This window comes from Nestor notabilis, unplaced genomic scaffold, assembly GCF_000696875.1.
Source record: "Nestor notabilis isolate BGI_N333 unplaced genomic scaffold, ASM69687v1 scaffold12472, whole genome shotgun sequence".
Taxonomy (NCBI): Eukaryota; Metazoa; Chordata; class Aves; order Psittaciformes; family Psittacidae; genus Nestor; species Nestor notabilis.
Genome location: NW_009919736.1, coordinates 1 through 19,629, shown reverse-complemented (window position 1 = coordinate 19,629; position 19,629 = coordinate 1). Strand labels below are relative to the sequence as shown.

Below are 19,629 nucleotides of genomic sequence, written 5' to 3'. Positions count from 1 at the left end.
CATTTTCCTCCACTTACCTTTCTTGTTAGTAGACTTTTGCGCCTCATTCCACAAGCCTCCAGCTGAAGACGCCCTCGCAGTGCCAATTCAATTAACATACAACCACGCAATCCTGAGGAGATACAGTCATTCCAGAATGATGTGTAACCCTGTGAAGAATGAAAGACAGTAAGATACCTCCATCTCCACAAAGCAAACAGAAAACGAGGCTTACTGCATTCTCTAAGCAGTTTTCCTGCCTTCATACAGGTTTGAAGTAGCATCACTAGTCAACCACCACTCCTGAAAGAATATATAGACTTATTCCCTGTTAGTTTTGACACTTAAGTTTTCTGGTCTTTGAAGAAACAGGGAAACCTTGGGGAAGTGATACAAAATAAAACAGCAAAACATGAACTGTGGCATACAAAGTGTAGTTTATACACAGACAAACTAACCTTACTACCTTTAAGACATAAGCATTTGGCATTACCTACATCACACAGGCTTATGAGTTTCCTGAGAGATATTAATATGATATCTCATCCATTAAAAAATATGGCTTTGATAAAGTAATAATAAGCTGAAAATTGATAATAAGTAAATGGAGTATACTGGAAACACAAATGTGGCAAAAAGTACAAACCAGACAACACATTTTTTTAGCTTGAATATAGTAAACCAAAAGACAAAAGTCTTCAAGCAAGTGTTTGGAAAAGCTATTTTGTTATTTAAATCCTTTGAAAATGTGCATTTTTAAAGCTTAACACCCACTGTTCTTATACAGACCACAAAATGCGAACCACATTTATTCTATGAACCACAAGACATCCAGCAATTCAATTTCATTCTATTCTGCCAATATAGATTCACAAGATGCACACATCTTAAGTCCACTGAACTTACAAATCAGCCCCTAACTAATGCATGCCATTAAACACAGATTTCCAGGAACATGAGAATACTTACTTCCCTATAGCACTTACTTAGCTACTTTCAAGAGCTGTATTACATAGATGACCAATACTTCTGAAAAGTCTACAAAAAAGTTCTGAATCTTGAAAGTAACTACTGAAAAAATGTCACAGGTATTTATTTAAAAGGCCAAAATAAAAGGTTGGAAAGACATTTGAGAAGTTATCTAATCAGCCTTCTAATCAGAGCTGATACTTTGCAAGTACCAGCTATTCTCGTAAGTGGGCCCTCCTGTAAATTAAGATTTTGGTTAGCACCAGACATTTCTTTGCCAAAAACCACGTAAGATAAGGAGCAGTATTTGCTTGATGGGGAGGGGAAAAAGCCAAAAACAACAACAAAAAGATGACTCCTACATTCCACCATTTCTAATCAAATAGTCTCTTTACGTAATAATTTTTTAAATCAGACAAAACATACAAACTAAAAATCTACTACACAAACTTACAGCTGTGGCACAATATCCACTTCTTTCTGTTCTTTCTAGTCACAAAAAATATTTTAGAATTATACAAACAATTAAAGTACTTTTTTTTACCCTTTAGTAACAAAAACTTAATTTATTTTTAAACTGAGTTGCAGAGAAATAGAGGATGACGGGATAACTCAGGTTGGAAAAGACCACAGGAGATCTCTACTCTAACCTCCTGCTGCAAGTAGGTTCAGCTATTAAGTCAGGTCAAATTGCTCAGGGTTCTATTCAACCAAGTCTTGAAAACTTCCAGTGACGGAGACTGCACAGCCATGCAACAGTTTTTAATTAAGTGATCCTGAAAGGCAGCTCAAAATAATTATATTTGTCATAAATGGAACTGCTTGTTCTAGTGGGTTAGATGACATTAAAGTCATGAGAATGTATAGGTTTTCCCCCCCCTGCAGGTAAGGAGTTTGCAGGTGATCCATTAGAGAAGGAACATCGTATTTCAATTATACTGCTATAAACACAGTGAGAAAGGAGATACTTTAGAACAGTTGGTGTCATCCTGAACATTTTTCAATCCATTAAACTGATCTTTCCAGATAATTCAGGCAGGTGGACCAATTGTTTTTGGCACTTACTGCAAAGACTGCAGACAACTGAAGGAACCTTCACGGAAGGTCAGTTAAGCACACAACAGTCTAACTAAATCATCCTTTAAATTAACTCAAACTTCTTAGTGTGACTGAAAATGAGTAGAAGCAGACATTTATCTTCAACACTGCAAACAGCTTCTAGATACCCAATTTAAATGGCATACAGCATAACTATAAAAAAGTGCACAAGAGAAACAGTAACACTCAGCATTACATATATACATACTATATAGTGTATATATATATATGCCTATTAAGGAGGTTATAGATAGTGCAGAAAATGAGTGAAAGGAGTAGAGAGAGTAATGATACACAGAGAAGTATATATAGTATACTATATTATATACATATAGTATACTATAGTGTATATATAGTATAGGAAGTATAGTATATATATACACTGGTATGTGTATGTATACTAGTATATAGATACACATACTATATAGTATATACTAGTATATACTATACAGAGATACACAGAGAGGAAGTACAGTGTATATATAGTATAGACTAGTGTATATATATACACATACAGTATATATATGTATATACTAGTATATATATATGCCTATTAAGGAGGTTATAGATAGTGCAGAAAATGAGTGAAAGGAGTAGAGAGAATAATGATACACAGAGAGGAAGCATAATGTACTATCTGCAGAGGAAACTACTTTTCTTTTCCCACAGACAAGGACTAAAAAGTGCTAAATGATCCTAGCTCACAGGTTAGAAAAGTAAAAGGCCAACTTCTTTTCTATGTTTCTATTCTACTGTTTTTACATGAAGGCAAAAGTTTTTTAAAAATCCATTTAAAAAAAGTTGAACTCATAGGAGACTGATAATGAAGTCCGACAGACAGCAATGGATCTCTAAACCACACATGGCTTTGGAAGCTCCCATACAGCTGAAGTCAGTGTACACTGATGGAGGATTTGTCATTCTGTGCACACCATTCCCTGAACAGGTTACCTCATTGCTCATTACAGGTTAGGGAACAAGATAAGGATTTAGCTTGACCTTTTAACACTGTTCTCGCTGTTATTCCAAATACCCAACAGCCTCAGAACACTTAGATTGAAGATCAAAGAACACTATTTATAGATGCAAGTCATTCCACTATTTAATGCTCTCAAACAGCACTAGTTTTCTCACAAATACAACAGCAAGTAATTTTACTTTACCCTCTTCCTACAAATCTTTTATAATTATATAAACATCCTACCTCAATGAAATACTTACATCATTAAAGTTGCTAAGCAGCAGGAAAAGAAATAAAAGATCTTACAAGGCAGGGAATTATTTTTATCTGCACTACAATAGCACTGAAAGCTATGAATAGCTTGCAAGACAATTTTAACAGTACATTGATTCAAAGATCAAAAGAATATTTACAACTGACGTGTTTATTTATATAAACACAGCACAAAAGCATCTTATGTCAGAGCTGACCTAGAAATTTTCAGGTAAAAACTAATTTTCTAGACAAGCATAAAGGGAAATGAGAATAAAGTTTGTAACAGAAACTTGTTACCATATTAACTTTGAAAGCTCAGACTTTCCACCCAGGTGTGGAAAAGCACAGAGCTACAACTAAGACCCTCCTTCTGCTTAGACTAAGTTAAACAAAATCTAAATTCATAAGGCCACTTCTCTCCCACCACCTCCAGCAGCATTTACTCGCTTTCTTCTCTTCCCATCCCCTTTTTCTGATTTCCAGCTCACACAGGTCTTCCTATTCAGTTAGCCATTATTCACTTGAAATTCTCACTTATTATATAGTCCATCTCCTAATGATGGCCCTGTACCTCAGTGTTACCCAGTCTACCTTATCTTCCACTCCCTGCTTTTTCCCTGCCTCTTTAGCTGCACTTCTCTGTCAAACTGCGACACCCTCCTTCCTACAGCAGCCCTCTTCCCCACCTCATCTTACTGTGACATGCAATACAGTCACTTCTAAAGATTTGAATTTGTGACCCTCATGGATTTCCTTCGATCTGTTCACACAGATGGTGCAGACAAGATAGCAAAGTATTTATGCTACATACAGTGAGCAGCCATCTTATTCCTGTCTCTGCTCTGAGAGGGACAAAGCCATATGATACACAGATGCACAAACAAATAATCCTTACCGATACACTGGCTCTAGCTCTGCTAAGCAAAGCACAAGCTCTTGCAGCTTCTTTCTACTTACTGTAGGAATACCCCAGCTCATATCTGCATACAAAACAGTGTAAACTTTAATTCACATTATTCCCTAACAACATCCTTTCCCAGTTTGCCTCCAGATCCCTGATTCTCAAACTTCACAAAGCTATAATTAAAATGGAATAGGGTCCTAGGACTTGCAAAAACTGTGTCTACGGACTGCTGAAAATTATGAAAACTCCTACATAGACAAATAAATAATGTCATTCAGCAACTCAAAAATTACCGCCCACCTGTGAAAAACCTGCTGGGATTATCTGTGTATGCTATAATAAAGATACAGGTAGATGGGCAAACTACAGAGAGAAAACACATACATAATACAAAAGCATTCAGAATTTGGTGGGTATTCAAATATTTTATTGAAGCACTCCATATAACTGATGCCATTTTACATTTATGGATGTTACCTCAAAATATTATTGAATAACAAATATTTAATGGATTAGAGTGACTAAAAAAAGACTCACATAAGACCAGGTAATCTTTTAGTTAGAATACTTTGTTTTACAACGTAAGAGTTACTAAAAATCTCTCCCCACTACAGAAATATACATTTTCTCTGATTCTTCAGTTAACTCAGAATAGGTGAGTGTCAGTTGCACTATACCCAGCACAGACCAGAAAAGTGTGAAAAATCCATTAAAATCTCTCAGATTAAAAAGAAAGGAAAAGAAGCACTTGCAGAGTTCCAAGCCTGAGTCTTCAAGATACACACATATTAAGAAAAATAAAAATTTCTGTGTTTAACTTACTTTGTTAAGGCCACGTGCTTACATTATGCTGTACAACATTCTGTAGGCTGTAAGCTGCCAAGGCATTCCCTGATATAACCCAGTGAGTCTCAGTATATTACAGATTACTTTGTAGACCACAGAGCCACAGCTAATGGAAATCAGCTTTTCAAGTCTTTCAAAAATACTTCATAAAGGCATAATAGATAACTGAGGGTTACAACAGTCTGCTCACCACAAAATGAAGTATGCCTTTATTTTAGTAACAACAAGCCCCTCAGGCCTATCCTGAGATTCACACAGACTCATACTGAGTATTGCAGGTCAGTGTTAGGGCAAAGTTTTGGCCCCGACTCAGACTCAATTTACACTTACGAAGAATCACAACAGCAGAGTTTCCCTGCGATAATGGATGTAACACTACCCAGTCTATACTACTCTTACTAAAAGCCTTTTCATTTTTCATTCAGACTTAATAATACCCCTTGAACCCTCACCTAGCACCTTCTACTTAGAAGCAAAATAAAAGATCTGTGGTAACCAAATGGAATAAACTAAACCTTCTGAAAGAGAAAAATCACTGCAGCTACCCAAACCCCTGCATTCCTGTTCTCAGGAAATTCCAAGTTCTTCATTTATGAAAGACACAAACAAAAAGACTTCAAAATTTAGTAAAGAATGCAATTTCTGAAACTTCATGTAGAGACAGCAGAGAGAAAACGTTGGTTTCATCCTTTTCTGATGGGTAGCCCCATCAGAAGGGGAGACAGCCAACTTGGGAAGTAACAGAAAGCCAAGATAAACACAAATTACAGCCTCACCAGGTTTTGAAAGTATTAGCTTTGATCTGACAGTCTATCAAGAAGACACAAAACCCCTAACTTCAGGGTTTCTCAGCCAGGAGGCACAATACAGGTTAAAGAAAGCTTTCTGAATTTACAGGTAGACTGTTTTCCATTAGAAGAGTATTTCAGAGGAAAAAAATTCAACCAGATCTACTTGGATGGTGAAGGATATTAAAAAAACCCACTTCCTGAACTCTGATGGAGTTTGGTATTACTTTTATCATTTCTGCAGGGATCGCATTTGAATATTGTGTTGGTAGTAGCAACAAGTATAAAAGATCTGAGGCATAAAACTACTGTTTTGTTTATAAACAAACAAGTGTCTCGCTTTCCCAAACATAGGTTTCTTCCTTGCCATCTATACTTTCCAATATGTGGCAGACTATTTTTACATTATGTTCTCAGAAATCACAGATGACAAACATGCTGGAAAATATTCTGTTCTTGCTAGCATCATGGGAAGTTACTCAGGGCAATTATATGCAGGTCCATTTAGTCACTCTCATCAAATTTACATGCCAGCATAATAAAAATCCATTTTGGAGACCTATAGAAAATACAATGTTCAGTTATTCTAATAAGATGGGAATAAGAAGAAACACTTGTCAACAGATGTATAGCCTGAGATGGACTAACTAAAGCAAATGTAGTACTTGGGAGAAGAAACCAAACCAAACCAAACCCACCCAAACAACTTTGAAAGTCAGTTTAAATCATTTGCAGAACTGGGCAAAACAAATTGAGTAGTCTGCTAGTATAAATGTTACGTGTGGGACTGATTTTCATCTCACTTAACACAATTAGCAAAGATCCTATTTCTAATATTTACACAGCATATGTTACAAATCATACGCCTGCATGCTTACTTTGAGTAGGCACCTCAATATTGAGAAAGAGACCCATGTTTTGTAAACATAAATTCAGTTGTTTGTTTTGGTTTGGTTTTTTTTTTTAGAGGTAACAAAAGCAGCAGAGAGAAAAGCTGGAGGTAAACACAGGAAAAGAAACTGAGGATGAAATGAAATCACGGTGTTTAATTACTTTCCCAGCATAAGCACCTTTTTCAAACCATTGCTTTATGCACACCATTCCAATTATTTTTTCCTTTGATTCATTTCAGTTTTACTGAACTTTCAAATCAGTGTCACAGCACTTTGCTTTAACCTTGAACAAAACCATGTAAGTGGAGAAGGTACATTCTTCCCCATGTCTTAATTTTTAGCCACTTGAATGCAAGAAACCCAAGAATGCAGTCAAACAAAGCCTGAACTCCTTAAGACAAAACTATCTGTTTTTTCCATCCCATCACTGTTCTTTCTCTTGAGCCCACAGCAGCCAGCTAGATGAGAAAGTGTCCTGCCTGAAAGCTAATGGTCACTCTCCTCATCTAATTCACCAAGCAGGTGAACAAATTTCAAAGACAGCACCAGAAAGAGAAGGTACATGGTTAGGACATAAAGCAAAAGGCAAGAGCATTCTCTCTAGTGACAATCCACACTTCAATGTGGATTCAAACTGCTTTCAAAATCTGAACAGTTTCACAAGCTGAATAGTTACAGATAGAAGTATTCATTTAGTCTTTGGGACAAAGAGATGGGAAAAAAAATTTAAAAAAAAAATCTCATACATTATTGGGCTACCTGTACTGAAACCACTCATGAGCACAGTCTGCTCAGAAAATATAAAATGCCTACAGCTTAAGGTATCGTGTATTATATTCATCCCTATCTTCAGGTCCCCATTTTGGACCTCAGCAATGATTACCCTGATCATCACGAATGTGAAGTATACTTTTCAAATCTGACAGGACATCAATAGTGTCCCTTTCCAATTCTCTGAGGCAATAGCAAATTTTTTCAGAGGTGCCTACTAGCCTATTATTAGCCAACACAAAGTACAGACAGGCCATAATAATCCAAAATCACCATCTGTCACCCATTTGAAACCTACAGCAAAAGGCAGGCAGAGACAATTTATCTTGAAATATGGGCTGTGGTGAGTTGTATTTCATAATGGACTTAATGACAATTGCGACAAAACTCTCACTTTTTTAGTCGAGGAGTTCCTCTCTGAAGTAGTCATTTTGGGTCTATAGAAAGACAGCTGGAGAGGGCAGAGGGGAAAGAAATAATAGCATACAGTGTCCAGGTGCACTGCAGCAGGTTTCAAGTTAATAGGAATTTTGATCCGCCAGTTTTCATGTCAAAGATGGCTGCTTCTTTCTTGCATCCTATTTCCAACATAAGAATCTGTTGCAAGCAACTTTACGACTTTAATCTGATTCACAGCTATGACTGCTGATGACACTGTTTTAAGTATTTTGATTTTAACTATGAGTAGTAGCACACTGAGAAGCATAAGACTATCATATTCCACAAAAAGACAAGAACCATCTTAATAATATCTCCTTTGCGTGGTCTCTCTCTACAATTACTAATACCACTTTGACTTTTTGAAAGCAATTGGAATCACCTGAAGAACTTCTGCAACACATCCTTAAAACTGTTCTCAAATGCAAAGAGGGAAAACGCAAAATATAAGCAGTGTGTATATAGAAAGGATAGTGAAAGTTTATAATAAATTATGTTTTAGCATAGAATTTCAATCCTTTCTGTTGACTCAAAAGCTTTATTTTATGAATTCCAAATGTATCTACCATCATTATTCTTCTGCAACAGAAACACTGTGTTCTCTTGGATAGTCACGTAAATTCATATAATTAAATGGAGATATAGTCAAGTAAACTCATACAATTAAATGGAGATACCACATTTAATGCAGTGATTAAAGAGGACAGTGATACGAGAGAATGAAGAAGAGTAACTGAATGTCAGCTTCTGACATCTGTACATGATTCTGTGGTTCCTATCCCTTTAGCTGAAAGTAAAATTGCTGATTAGAAAGAAAAATTGCCTGCTATTGTTAAGGGTAAGTAAATCTCTTCTTTGTGATAATGTAAATATTAGCTGAAATCTCAGGCAGATCAAAGTCAGTAACTAAGTTACTGTAACAAGTTTGTGGATTCTTTAGATATGAAAAGCTCTTAAAAATCAGTGTTTTATTTAGGAACATCACTCTATAAGGAACAACTAATACAATTTCTGAATTCAGCAAGAACTGGAAGTCAGCAAGATTGATGCCACATATGTCTAATTTAATATTGAGCATATTTTATAAAAGTATTTGCCCAACAAATCTGATACCTGACTTTTTCAATCAAACCTAAAAACTTCAACCACATCCTTTTCCAGAGCAGGAAATTCTTATGCCAGAAATACAGTACACTTCAGAAAAAGTTTATCTCAGTTTTTTTCTTCCAGCACACTGTTTCAAGAAATTTCTCAATATAAAACCATGGAAACGGGTCTTGTAAAAATGAACACAAAATTTAAAAAAAAAACAAAACAAAACAAAACACAAATGTTTCCAAGTTCTCAAAGACAAATAGAAACGCTGGTTAATATAAGGGGAACCAATTGTATATTTATTTTGACAATTTGAACCCCTTAGATCCTCTTGTGCAGCCAGCCAGCATTTGTTCCTCTTCAACTAGGTCCTTATACAGATTTCCATAAAATACAGACTCAGCTTTAGTAACTTTAGACAGACTGTAAACACATAAAGCACCCTAAATTCCATTGAGAACCAATTAAAAGGTTTTTTACCAGCATAACTAAACATACTTATAAGAAGGTAGGGGGAAAATACAAACAATAGAGACCAATGACCAAAGGAAAAGCTTCACTGCAACATTCATCAAAGACAGGCGAGAATGTCCAGAATTACTTGAATCCTCAAGGTAAAATTAGGCTGCCCTCACCACAAGTATCTTATTATATGAATTGATCCATTTTCACCTTCACAGGACCAAAAAGACCTGTTCTTTTCTTTCTAATGCAGATTATTGTAATTTAATCTACCTGGAGAGGAGTGTAACCACAACATAGAAGCTGCAGCTGTGAGTAAATCTTAAACAAGGACAGCTGACACAGACAAATTGTGACTGTGCTTTAATGACCTCTGATATTTTCTAAAATACATTCAATATACATCTATCAACTTATTAAGCCTAATAGCTATTGATTTATTAACTCTAAGAAAATCTTATACTTCCTGACACTACAGTACTGCAAAATGCCAAACAGATTAAAACACCAAACCACGTTCAGTTTCTCTGGCAACATCCTCCGTCAAGATCCAAATCAATCTCCTTTGGTGCGGAACCACACGGTCTTACCCCAACCTGTTCATACTCAGCTGAAAATATAATGTTCAAGGTTAGGGTCTTGCTTAAGTAAGTCTTCAATAATAGTTTCAATCTCTTCCGTCCAGTATGGACCTATAAGACAAGAGAGAAGAAAAGCCTCCACAATTCTGGAATACAAACATGATGCTGAGAACTCTCTCAAAAAGTTTTTTCTCATATTTAGGTCCTAAGACAACAATGAACCCCAAAATGCAAAACTGATTTTTGGTTTTGACAGCAGTAAGATTCACTAACATTTATTATTATCTAGAAAATTATAAAAAGACAAACCCTCCACTTTTCTTATAGAATGGTTTTCACATCTACTATCTCCCAGATTACAAAAGATTTTCAATGCTTCTGTAGACCAACTTGTTTCAAGACATATCAGCTTAAAGACAAGACTGAGCTTTAACCTGACAGGAATGCATTCAGAGAACATGTATATTGTATGTATTATATAGGTGTATTCGTAATAATCAAAACTAAGAGATTTGTTTTTTTCAGGTACCCCTTAGATAGCTACAAAGGAATTTGAGAACCAGTCAAGAAATAACATTTCTATCTACCTACATAACTGGAAAAAATAAAAATGAATTTTTGAAAACAAAATTTTAGGAGACATTCATCCCTTTTACCAGTTAGCCCTCCAAAAATAGTAATAAAAAGGTAAAAACAACATGCCAAGAAACTGTCAATATTCAAAACAGTCAAGTAAAACAGCTGCTAGAGGAATACCCTGGATTATCTCACCTGTCAAACGTTTCCCTTTCTTCAATTCATTTGCAATGAAAACAAACTGGATTCCTCTTCCTTCTCTTCACACTAGATTAAGGGTCCATGCCAACCTATACTTAGGTAGCTCTTTGCTGCAAATCTCACCTTTAAAGTCATCACCTTCTCAACCCAGAAGGTTGTAACATCTAACTGTAATCATTGTAACATCTAATGATACATCCTAATGTACAGAACTTTTGAGTATTAGTATGTTTAAGAAGGAAAGGCAAAGCAGAGTGCAGAAGTGTTTATTATTGGAATACTATGACGTGAGAACTTTGATGTCTGACTGCAGTCCCTCTTGATGTCCTCTTTTTGATGCAACTGAAATCATTAGCCATTTTACTGGAACCTAAGTCGCAGTCTAGTTTTAAACAGAAGATAAGTTAGTGAGGAAAATCTTTGAAGTGTCTAACCACCAAACACTAGAAATACTTTAGGAAAGCAAGAATACATATTCTACAAAGTACAGTACTGTTGACAAGAAACTTGTCAGGTATTTGATTAACCTGCCACTGCACTTAAGAATAAGTAACAAACAGCAACTGCTGTTGATTACTGAAAACACTAAAGCCACATGACATTACCCAGCTTTTCAAGCATGTGCACAGGCATATATTACGTAGACACATTTCTTCACTAAAATGAAGATAATTGAAAAACATAACTTTGCTGAAGAGGAGGAACTAACACATGCTTCTTGTTAAGACCCCTGAACAAATCAACACTTGAGAGTCTGACTGTTCATTTAGGAATGAAAAGACAAACTTAGGAGCCTAACTTTCAGCATGATTACGTGTATACAATGCAGATAATGACTTCAAATATTTGCATGGCTCTTGCAAAGCCACCTTCTACCAGTGTCCATTCTCTATTCTCCATACTTGGTGCAAAATAAAGATGAAATTTATTTATTCCATAACCTGCAAATTCATTTACACACTACCAGCTATTGTCTCCGAGTATAAAACCTGACATTTATCTGGAAGTGTTTAGTTAGAACCAGTGCTTAAATCCTCCACATCAGATATTTCAGTTTAAAAACTCCCAAGTCTTCCCACAGCAGTAAGCAAATATAGCTTGCATCCTGCCTAGATCTAACAACCTTATAACACAAACCATACACATATTTAGCATCTCCTAATGGTGGGCTGACCCTGACTGGCAGCTGAGTCCCACATAACTGCTCCTCCAACCTCCCCCCAGCAGGATGGGAGGAGAGACTAGGAGAAGTGAAATAGCCAAAACAAAACTAAGTGATGCAAAACTGACTCACCACCTCCCACAAGCAGACTGGTGCCCAGCCAGTCCACAAGCAATGGCTGGCTACCCATGCCGGCCTTCCCCTCCCTTGTTAATGCTGACCATGACACTATACCGCATGGGATGCCCCTCTGGCCAGTTGCTGTCAGCTGTCTGGCTGTCCCACTACCATCCTCTTGTGCACCCCAACTCACTCACAGAGCGAGAAACAGACATGGACATGATGCTGCACAAACACTGTTCAGCAAGAGATAAAACAAGGGTGTGTTATCAACACTACTATGGTCAAAAATTAAAGACATAGTATCATACTAGCTGCTACGAAGAAAATTAACTCTATCCCAGCCAGGTTCAGTACACTGCTTTTAAAAACAGTATGAAAAAACTAAATTTGGTATGCCCTTCTAATACAGACAAAGCAGGTTCAATATTGGCTGACTAAACAATAGGTGGAAGTTTAACTAGGCAACACTAAGACTACAGTTCCCTCCTCTAGGCTTATAAAAATACTGTATCTGCCCACACACACAACAGCTAACCTTCTCTTCTACTTTTTCTTCTAGAGCAGCCACAATTTAAAACACTATGTAAAGCACTGTGTCATTTCAAACTGCAGAGCCATACAGTGTTTCATTTTGAGGGATTTGCATTAATGCAGATGGATTTCAGGGTCATGTTTTGGGTGTTTAAACTTCCCCTAGTTTTCTTTCAGTTTGTTCTTTTCAGAATAGGCCTCTCACTTGTTTCACTTATCCAGGTGCAAACAATTTTCAAGAAACAGACTATCTTGTAATAATGCCACGTCAACATTTTCACTGAGATAAAAAAGAAAAAAATTCCGCTCATTGCACTGTTCTCACATTAAAAGGTACAAGTTCTTCCATTTAGTACTTAATATGTAAACTGAAAATGTCAGTCACAGACTGCAGATGCTGCTAAAGCAGAAGTCCCATTCAAATATCCAGCACCCACAAAGTAGTTTAATTAAGACTAAGTGATTGGTATTGATTAGGACTGAATATCTACTTGGCATTTACCTCAACCCAGCCTTCTCCAGTGTTCAATGCAGAAGACATACTGAAATGGCAACACAATACATATGGAATGCTCCTCTTGTGATAGAGACTCATCATTGTTGAATGTGGAAGTGCCCATGTGAAATCAAGCATCTACTGAAGTAAAAAATGGAAGTGCAATATGCTGTGTTGTACAAGAATGACTGGCTAAATAGAAACCTCGCCTGGCAGTTAAGGACTTTGTAAGTAATACAACCACATTATGCTATCTAGTAAGACCATAAAGGCAGATGACTAGGAATAATATAGCAGTAAGCAGCTTACAAGTGCTTAGAAGAATATCAGCAACAGAAAGATATACAAAAAGCTCAAGAGACTAATTTCCAAGTGTGATGAATAAATCCTGTAACATCCACAAATACCACAAATAATGAAAACAGCTATGAGTGTAACACCTCTCCAATTAGAGATTTAGCTTATAGGGCATACTGTGTTATTATCTTAATGGTCTATCACAAATAAGGGGGATGGGAGGGTAAGACAGAATTAAAAAAGAAAAGGTTGAAATTCAGTAGCTTAGTACAGATAATAGTGGGGAGGTGGGAAAGACTTGGCATGCATAATACTGGTTTGCACACAGACTAACAGCTCAGTCATAGTACCACACACCTGTGTGCTTCCAAGCTTACATACAGTGCATTTAGAGGAAGAGAACAGTAGTGCATTATTTTATATGTAACCTTTAATTTTTATATCTGAAAAGCATATGGGAAATCATTCTGCAATAATGTGTTATGAATATTTCTGGAAGAAAGTAGATTACTGAAATTGATTTAAAACCTGTTTGCAAGCCGATAAAAACCCAGTTAAAAGTGACACATAAGTTGACCATTATTTTTTTCTTTCTTTACTTAAAATTATGAGAAAACAAATTGAGAATGTTGTCTAAGAAGAGGAAACAAAGCCACACATTTACCCCAGACTACCTTCCTTTTGCCCCAGTAATACAACACAGGAGTGACTATGTGTTCTAGTAATAATTTACTACAACATTCTTTAACATGCTGGCTGCAACACTTAGCCTGCTCAATTCAGCCTTGCAAAGACAACTCACTACCCGTAGCTTAACTGCGATAAATGATGCAGTACCTGCACTACTTGAGGATCAAAGAACACCTGAAATAATACCAGTTAGTCTTCAGTTCCATGATTACTTCCATTCCAGCAATTAGCAGCAATACTTTCTTATATACAATTCTTTTTTTTTTTTTTTTAAATAAAAGCAGTTTGCTATAGGGAGATGAAGGTGAGCTTTAGCTTTTTAGAGCACTTTGAAAAAAATTAGATGCATCACTAGAAAGGCTCTGACAATGTTTGTCTCTGCCCTACTCTAGACAGCTTGACATGAAAGAAGGGACTACGCTGCTCTGGAAGTTATCCATGAATAAATAATTATGAATTATTTATTAAAGAAATTACAGATTAGCCATGCTATAAGAGTGCGGATAACCACACTAGCTGCATGCAAAACCAGGAAATACAAACACCATTTATATACAAAGCCAACTTGTATCCAAAATGCTGCTTTCAAACCAGTACGTCCTCCAAATAACCCATAAGCAGGATTTTACTCTGCAGCAAACAGGCACTTCACTGCATCGTGTAGCACACAGAATTGGGGTACTCCTTCTCCCACATCTCCTATCTTCTCCCACCCTGTAATTTATATATGGATATGAAATTAAAAAAGACCAAAAAGGTAGAAAACTGTGAAAGAAATAATTTTTCACCACAGACATTACACACTTTCTTGTTATTAGTCCCCAAACGTTTGAGAAAGAGCATGCCTTTGTCAAGGTTTCAACACATTCATACATCATTTTTCCAACTGAAATGCAAATTCCCAGCAGACGCCTCTTCATGTTTCACTCATTTGTCTCATTTTCCAGCAAAACTTGGGAGCTTTTGAGTTGACATTCAGGCTGTTGCTGAAACTTTTTTAATAAGAAAAAAAAAAGGGGGGAAAAAAAACCCCACAAAAAACAAATCCCACAAAACAAAACACCAAAACCTAAAAAGATATTTTGAAGACTTTTCAAAACCTATCTGTTACACAGGCAAAAAAGCCCCAACAACTTCATCATAATATCAATTTCCCTAATCTTAGCATCAGGGAAAATGCCACCCACACCCTGAATGTTTTCAAAATTCTTATTTCACCTTTCAGAAAAATCTCTTTAGGATTAAAATACAGGGTTCAGTAACAAATCCAGACACTCACATTTCTAATAAGAATAAAGAAACTACATTTCAGGACTAATCTGATCCACACAAAACAGCACATCTGCAGTGGGCAAACTAGCTCCCTATTATGTTATGTCAATACGACAAAAAATATAAACTGGACACCTTCAAAATACCTATCTGGACTAAAAGCCATGCTGTAACACTACATCTTCAGTAATAAATGAAAGTTTCTGAAGGCCAATGATAAGTAGCAAAGATAAAAGATAATTCATGTACCCTAAAAGGTGATTTAACATTACTTCACTGTTACAAATGACATTTTAGCATTCACCAAAGAAAGGGTAAATAAGCCCAGAAATATTTACTATAGCAGTAGAGCATAGTACATGATGATTATTTCAGCACACTATAAATAGGTTTTCTTTCAGCAAGCAAGGAATTAGTTACAGACCAGATAAATATTTTATCTTACTAGGAACCAGGTCTTAATAGCTGCTTCAATTCGTTTCATTGAGGCACACTGTACAGACTGTAGAAGCAGCTGTGTACATTGCTGTATTTGAATAAATTTCTAACATGTACCAAGAGAGACCTCCAAGAAGGAGTGTGGGGAAAATAAAAAACAAACCCAAACCCCAAGCAAAAAAAAAAAACCACAACCTTACAAGTACAAAAAACTTAAATGAACTTAAATGGAAAAACAGTTAAGAGAGCACAGCCACTTAGAAACCACTCAGTTTACTACGGGACTGAGTTACGAGATGTCTGAAAGAGCTGTAATGAACAAACTGGCCTGTACTCATCTCTCATTTGTCATTTTTAAATAAGCTAACTTTTAACATTTATTACTTCCTTCTTTTGGGAATGATGACCTCAGATGCTTCACTATTTCTACAGAATAACCTGTTGTGGCTTTGACCTATCCTACCACAGTACTTTATACAGCAAAGTATTTTGTTTCAGTGAGTATTTTTTATTCCTATAGCAACAGGCTATTGCTCTACTCTAAATGGATGAGCACAACTCCCTTTCCCAGACATGTTTCCGAAAGGCTTCCAAATAAGCGTAGGTGTTCTTGTGATGTTCCCTGAAGAATTCTAGTAACGTATTTTGTTCCAGTATATTACCTGCTCCTCCAAGGACACTGCATCTGTCATGTTATGCAAGCATGCGCATATTTCAGCACATATCCCTTATAACCTATCTTGACCTTGGAACACAGGTGTAGTTATGTATACACAGAATATACAAACAGAAGAGAAACTACTGGTGGAAAAGAGCAACCAGTACACATACATCAAGTACAATTTATAGGCCAAACAGGGAAAACAAAAGAACAAACAAAAAACCAAACCAAAATAAACAAACAAACAAAAAAAAAAAAACACCAGAAAAAAAAAAAAGGAAAGAAAGAAAACAACAACAAAAAAAAGGCCATGTCCAGAAGCATGTGCAAATGCAGTTAATTGTGTTCAAGCACTGAATGGAACAGAAGTGAGGTTTGCTGTGTTTTAGTGGAGCCAGACATTCCCACCACCAAGCTCGTACTGCAGCAGCAACCAGGCAACAACTCACAAGTTTTGCTGTAGTTGTCTGCAATCCTGAAAGCAAGTTTCACATAAATATCTGACAATCTCCTAGAAATACTGAACACATCAATCCATCACTGCCTGAAACACTCTCTCATAAGAGTAAAGACCATGCCACCTATACTAACAAATTCCATACATGAGGCATTTTGTATACAATTTACATGATATTAAGCCATATTCACCAGTGTTTAACTTTAGAAAAAAAATACACCAAACCCTGAAAGTTAAATTCAATGGCTATATCACTGACTTCTGAAAGAAGATATTTTTAGGGAAATATGTTCTATTTTCTTTTTAATTTTCTGTTTATTTTAAACTCAACATTAAAATATTGTATCCTGTTAGAATGAACAGGATGTTATCAGCTTTAAATCTACTGGCTTTCAGTTGAGCTTGTAGCTCACACACTTGCCTTTGCCTTTCCCTTAGACTTTTGTATAGTTTTACAATTTTATGTTACAGACCCTATACTTCTTTTCTCCGCCAGCTGCCATGAGAAAGTCTCGCACAGATGTCACAGGAAATCAATTCTGTTGGAAGTAAAAATTCTGTAAAAAGCATTTCCAGATGTGTAAAATAAGCAAATTTTGCTTACTTATCATTAGAACAATAAAAAACAACAACCAAAAAAAAAAAATCACCTTTTAAAATGAGTCTATAGTTTTACTTCCAGCTTTAAAACGAAAAAACAGAAACAAAGTGTTTTTACATAGTGCAGCTTGTACACAGTGGTACAAGCAGGCCCAAACCCAAAGAATACAAACCCTAATGATTCATTCATGATGCATTCAAAACCAGCGCATGCTACACTTTCTGCATATAAGCCCCCTAACCTAGAGATATTATCATTCTTTTTGTCTCTTGTCTCAACTGCAAAATCCCAAGGGATTTATGGGTGTCTGTGTCACTGTAACCTCTCCGTTCCTTTTGCCATACAAACGAGTACTCGATCATCTGCAGTGTGCGCCACTGCTGCACTTAGCAAAGTTATATGATTTGTAATTTTGATGCACACCAGTGCAAATCTGGATTTTTAGGCCCAATATTAACTATTAACTTTTGATATATGATCAAGACTTGCATCATATATTCTTTCTAGGCAGACAGAATGCTCTCTACCTGGAAATCTTTAGAGCCTAAGGCCCACAAAATCAGCAGGTTTAGCATACAATCCATGGGGAAAAAAAAAAAAAAACCCAGCTGAAAGGTCACCCAGTTTATCCCACCTTCCTCAAGGCAAGACCACCTAGGCAATCTGCCAGGTATCTGTCTTGTCACGTCTAACTTACTTTCCTGCAAATATTCAGGTGCATAGAAAAAGAAATGTGCATATGCACAAGTCCTCAATTCAACTGCTGAAAGTACACATCACTGAACACCTACAGAGCTTATCAGGATGTCATGGCAAGGTCCATGTGAAAAAATGGGTTAACAAGAATATGGCCTAAAATACACAATCGGTGAGAGAAGTAATACGCTACTGCAGCAGGTATGTATACAGATACAACCACATGCATTAAAAAAACCCCAAATGTTAACCAGGACTACTCTTTAATCTATTCACTATCAAACCATCACATTTATTTTAGATGCAATGCACTGTCAAAGAACATATTTACCAGCTTCCCTCCTCCAGTATTCTGTCGTCATGAACTTGAACAGTTTTAAGAGACTTCCACCCAAACCAATGAACTGGTTTCACTAATGTACTTACCACACACATAAAAAAAGGCAGGCAACTAGGTTGCTAATCAAATTCATTGTAACTCATAACTAAAATAAAGACACATTATGCTTCACAATACACCACTTCAGATTAAACTGTTTCCCCAACAAGTCAGTGTGCATGCTTCTTATACTGATTACCTCTTTCAAAGGAAACAAAAATCCAACACACTGGCAGCAGTAAGCCTTCCTCAATTACTGTTATTCACAGTATCATAACAATTAACCTATAAATTCAGTAAACCCACAGAATTACATAATAATGCCATTTCCCCATTTTAACACACTTCTCATTATTCAAGACCCATTTTTGCCATATATACCTCCCTCAATTTTAAGGCACTGTTCACATGCATTAGCCTAGAAAGTCTTAGTAGAACGCAGGATTAGAGCCCTTAGTAGAAAGGGCTCCTAGGCATCCTAAAGCACCTGAGAACCCCATAACTACCACAGAATTGTGTCTAACAGAATAGATAGAAGTAGACATTAGAGCCATGGGTAAGTTGTAGGAGAAGGAGTGTAAATATCACAGATCTACCCAGGCCTCCTACCAACGCTGACAAAAGGCCCTGGCCCCCACCTCCAGTCTCCTCTCTTGCCCCAACCCTATGCTGCCTTGAGACACTACAAATAGGAGAGCTCCTCTACAAACCCTGCATCCAGAGGGCGATCCAAAGTCTTAGCCAGGGTCCTCCTCCCTCAAAATCCAAGCACCTTCCCCATCTCCCCCAAAACACCGAATCTGTTCCAGCATCCACCCCTACCCCGAGCAACACCACGCATATGTCCCACCCCCGCCGCAGCAGCACCCACCTAGCAGCGCCCTTACCGCCATCCCACCCATACCCTCGCACCTCTTGGGGTCCCCTTTCCTATCAACGCTGCCCATGCGCCCCCAAATAACCGGTGTCCCCTCAGGCACCCTGTTCCCGTCCCCTTCCCCACAGCACC

At 36.9% G+C, this 19,629-nt stretch overlaps 1 protein-coding gene across 1 annotated transcript in view; it reads right to left on the bottom strand.

The window, feature by feature from the left end:
* The window catches only part of GOLPH3 (golgi phosphoprotein 3 (coat-protein)), a 29,669-nt gene extending 10,102 nt beyond the window's left edge, over positions 1–19,567 (bottom strand). The window contains exons 1-2 of the mRNA XM_010010360.1: positions 19,508–19,567; positions 18–149 (exon numbers count right to left, since the gene is read on the bottom strand). Of these exons, the coding sequence (XP_010008662.1) occupies positions 18–149; positions 19,508–19,567 (192 nt within the window). The remainder of the gene's footprint in view (positions 1–17; positions 150–19,507) is intronic.
* Between the last annotated feature and the right edge of the window lie 62 nt (positions 19,568–19,629).